This window comes from Myotis davidii, unplaced genomic scaffold (assembly GCF_000327345.1).
Source record: "Myotis davidii unplaced genomic scaffold, ASM32734v1 scaffold925, whole genome shotgun sequence".
NCBI lineage: Eukaryota > Metazoa > Chordata > Mammalia > Chiroptera > Vespertilionidae > Myotis > Myotis davidii.
The window spans coordinates 420,506-424,750 of NW_006296531.1; the positions used below are offsets into that span (position 1 = coordinate 420,506).

General features: G+C 59.6%; 1 protein-coding gene across 1 annotated transcript in view; it reads left to right on the forward strand.

Moving 5' to 3' along the window:
• The first annotated feature begins 718 nt into the window (after positions 1–718).
• The window catches only part of CHRNE (cholinergic receptor nicotinic epsilon subunit), a 5,523-nt gene continuing 1,996 nt past the window's right edge, over positions 719–4,245 (forward strand). Inside the window, exons 1-9 of the mRNA XM_015569215.1 lie at positions 719–1,474; positions 1,772–1,911; positions 2,038–2,082; positions 2,209–2,318; positions 2,454–2,609; positions 2,901–3,001; positions 3,372–3,572; positions 3,672–3,786; positions 4,191–4,236. Coding sequence (XP_015424701.1) covers positions 1,429–1,474; positions 1,772–1,911; positions 2,038–2,082; positions 2,209–2,318; positions 2,454–2,609; positions 2,901–3,001; positions 3,372–3,572; positions 3,672–3,786; positions 4,191–4,236 — 960 coding nt within the window. The 5' untranslated portion in view covers positions 719–1,428. The remainder of the gene's footprint in view (positions 1,475–1,771; positions 1,912–2,037; positions 2,083–2,208; positions 2,319–2,453; positions 2,610–2,900; positions 3,002–3,371; positions 3,573–3,671; positions 3,787–4,190; positions 4,237–4,245) is intronic.

The following is a 4,245-nucleotide window of genomic DNA, read 5'->3' on the forward strand; positions in this document are numbered from 1 at the left end:
GCTTCTTATATGGATAGCTTCTTTTAAAAAATGTTTTTATTGATTTTAGAGATCATTGCTGTTTCACCAGTCATGAGAGGACCAGCTCTGTTACTAGGAAGCTAGCTGATTTTAAAGGGAGAGAGGGAGAGAGAGAGAGAGAGAGAGATGGGTTGGCTGTCTCCCATATGCACCCCACTGGGATGAAACCTGAAACCTCGGGATGTGCCCTGACTGGAATTTAACCTGTGACCTTTCAGTGCATGGGAGATGTTCAACCGAGCCACACAGGCCAGAGCTGGATAGCTTCTTCTTTTTTTTTTTTTTTAATTTTTTACAGAGAGGAAGGTAGAGGGATAGAGAGTTAGAAACATTGATGAGAGAAACATCGATCAGCTGCCTCCTGCACACCTCCCACTGGAGATGTGCCCGCAACCAAGGTACATGCCCTTGACTGGAATCGAACCTGGGACCTTTCGGTCCGCAGGCCGGCACTCTATCCACTGAGCCAAACCGGTCAGGGCTGGATAGCTTCTTAAAAAAGACTCCTGGCATCCCATCTCTGCCATCTTCCTAATTGGGATTCTTTGGGGATGGAGACTAAACATCTGAATTTTAAATAAGCGTCCTCGGTGATTGATTAGGGTGGTCCAGGGAGACTTTAAGAAACACTGAAAGGCCAAAACCGGTTTGGCTCAGTGGATAGAGCGTCGGCCTGCGGACTGAAAGGTCCCGGGTTAAGACAGTACTATCATATGTGGCCATGAGATGGCAGCAGAGAGAGGCAAGGTGAGGGGCTGGGAGTGGGCCGACTTGGGGATGGGTTGTGGGAGGAGCTGGCCCTATATTTCAGCACGGTGATCTTTGCCAGCTGAAGTCTATTCCTGCAGACTACTCCCCTGTGACCGCCTGTCTGATTACCAGGTCTTTACAGACGCTTTGCTTTGGCCAAACTCTGCCAGCAGAAACCGCACCAGTGTGACCTTGGCTGGCCGAGGGGGTAGTAATGTGTGTTCCACATGGTGAGTATGGCAGGCAGGATGTCACCTGCACAAGGCAGCTTAGTGAAAGGGCATCAGTGCATGTTGAAAGCAGGGTTTCCCCATCCCCCTGCTGCCAGGCTTGTGGCCCCAGGTGCTCTGAAAGGGGTCACCCGAACCCAGCCTGCTCCAGTCATGAGAGGATGAGCCCTGTTGCTGGGAAGCTGGCTGAAGGCCAAGCAAAGGATGCTGGGATGGGGTGGTGGCAGGGAACATGGGACGAGGCAGCTGTCTCTGGAAGCAGACAAGATGTCCCTGGCTTCAGCAGGGGTGGGGCGGTAAGAGGATTAGGTGACAGTCCCCTAACTCAGCCCGGAACTAACACCCTGCCCCCCCGCCCCATGAGCCTTGGCCTGCCCCGCTCCGAGCCTGCCAACGTTCAGAATAACCCTGAGGACCAGACAGCAGGATGGCAGGGGCTCTGCTCAGCGCCCTCTTCCTCTTGCAGCTTCTTGGTATGGACAGGGGTTGGGGAGGTGGCTGGACGGACACACACACACACACACACACACACTCACACACACACACACGGAGATATGAACATAAACAAGATAGAGACCACGATGTAGACTGGGCTGCAATATTTGGTCCCCAGGCACAACATTGGCTCCGAAGACACTCATGGAAAAGTACTTCGTCTCAGAGGCAGACACACAGGGAAGCAGGGCCCCGCACAGACTCGGAGGGGGCAGAGGGGAGAGGCCCCCTAGCCTCTTCATCTCGGTGTCTCTGCTGCTTGTCACCATCCCCAGGCCGAGGTGAGGGGAATGAGGAGTTGCGCCTTTATCACCATCTTTTCGACAATTATGACCCACAATGCAGGCCAGTGAGGGAGCCTGAGGACACTGTCAGCATCAACATCAAGGTCACCCTGACCAACCTCATCTCGCTGGTAAGATACCCCACCTCCACTCCCAGCACCATCTCTGAGCTTGAAATCCCACTTCTTGGCCAACCACTGAGCGCGATCCTAACGCTCACTGTGGCCCTGGAACCCCTCCCCATCTCCCCTGCGCAGAACGAGAAGGAGGAGACCCTCACCACCAGCGTCTGGATTGGAATCGTGAGTCCAATCTGGGGGACAGTGCGAGGTCTGGTCCAGGGCACCCCTTCCTCCCACACTCCTCGCGGGCACCAGGTGGGAGATGCAGGGCACACGTCTTCCCGTCCCCCTCCCCCCCACCCTTAGGACTGGGACGACTACCGACTCAACTTCAGCAAGGAGGACTTTGGGGACATCGGGATCCTGCGGGTCCCGTCCACACACGTATGGCTACCAGAGATTGTGCTGGAAAACAAGTACGGACCGGAGGGAAACCAGGCTGTTGGAAGCCGAGGCCTGAGGGGCTGGGTTGGACCTGGCCCGGGTGGGAGGTTGCTTGGAGGGCGAGGGGTGGCGGACCTCCGCGAACGCCGGGTTTCCGGGGCCCACAGTATCGACGGCCAGTTCGGGGTGGCTTACGACTGCAACGTGCTGGTCTACGAGGGCGGCCACGTGAGCTGGCTGCCCCCCGCCATCTACCGCAGCGTCTGCGCCGTGGAAGTCTCCTACTTCCCCTTCGACTGGCAGAACTGCTCGCTCATCTTCCGGTGGGCACAGTTCCTTCGGGCCGGACCATTACGGGATTAGGGGAGCAGGGAGTGACGTCATATGGGGGGGGAGAAAACACTAATCGGGGGCGGGGCTTTGTGCTGGAGGCGGAGCCGGACTCTGGAAAGGGTTGGGGCTGCTCCAGTGAATTTGAAGTCGGGGAGAAAAACAACATGATTGGGGTAATGGGGTGGGGCGTTCTCACCCCGCCAGAGCCCAGCTTCCAGGTCAGGGCCTGAGGCTAGGGCCTGGGTCCGAGTTGCTGGGGTGGGGGCCCCCTGCCTCCACAGCTCTCAGACGTACAATGCCCAGGAGGTGGAGTTCGTCTTTGTGGTGGGCGATGACGGCGAAACCATCAGCAAGATCGATATCGACACTGAGGCCTACACCGGTGAGGTCCCCTCCTGCTCCTAAAACCCGCTTCCAGACGGGTCCAGAGAAGGTACCTGCAAAGTGGGGCTGCCCCAGACCTTCAAGCCTAGGGACCAACTTTGGCAACCGCGCTTTAATTTGCCCCTTTCCTGAAATTATTCTCGATGGTCGGACCAGTCCTACCTCCTCGCGGTCCTTCCGTACCTCACCCGGAATACCCGCTTCGGCCCTGCCCGAATTGCCCGTCTGCCGAAGGCCCAAGGCCCGAGCCGTCCAGCCCACCGGCCCCACCCACCCCGGTGCAGAATCTCTCCTCCGCCCGGAGTTATGGGCTCCCGCCCTCAGGTGTGGGGCCTCAGAGCAGGCTGAGCGCGTCCCCCGTCCTGCAGAGAACGGCGAGTGGGCCATCGACTTCTGCCCCGGGGAGATCCACCGCCAGGACGGAGGCTCCGCTGACGGCGCAGGCGGCATTGACATCGTGTACACGCTCATCATTCGCCGGAAGCCGCTCTTCTACATCATTAACATCATTGTGCCCTGCGTGCTCATCTCAGGCCTGGTGCTGCTCGCCTACTTCCTGCCAGCGCAGGGTAAGGACTCGCCCCAACCCGCAAGTGGGGCTCGTTCCGGGATGTGTGTGTGTGTGTGTGTGGGGGGGGGCAGCAGCTCTCACTGGGCGCTCCCCCCAGCCGGCGGCCAGAAATGCACCGTCTCCATCAACGTCCTGCTCGCCCAGACCGTCTTCTTGTTCCTGATCGCCCAGAAAATCCCCGAGACGTCGCTGAGCGTGCCGCTGCTGGGCAGGTGAGGGCGCCGGGGCTCGGTGCCCGGGCGGCACGTGGCTAGCGGGAAGGCCGGAGCCAGACTGGCACAGGGCGGGGCTAAGGGGGTTGGGCCGGAGTGGGCGGGGCCAAGCCCAAATGACTCTGGGAGCCGCCTTGGCTGCCTCGTCTCGGCCTGGACTTTATTTGAACACAGGGTGGGTCTGGGACGCCTGTGGGTTCTCTGGCCCCCCATCCTCCGCACCGCCGCTGGACGCCACCTTGAGGTCTTCTGCGTGTCTCTGTTGCCGGGGGAGGAGGGGAGGCGGGGAGACGGCTCCGGGTCTCCCCCACCGCGCCGCCTCTGGCTCCCAAATCACCTGCCCATCCCGAACTCACCGGTTCCCCGAGGGTTCCGAGATCCGGCTGGCTTCCGCATCGCTGCAGGCATGAGGCGGACCCCGGGAGACCGCGTCCGCACAGGCACAGCCAGGCGCCGTGG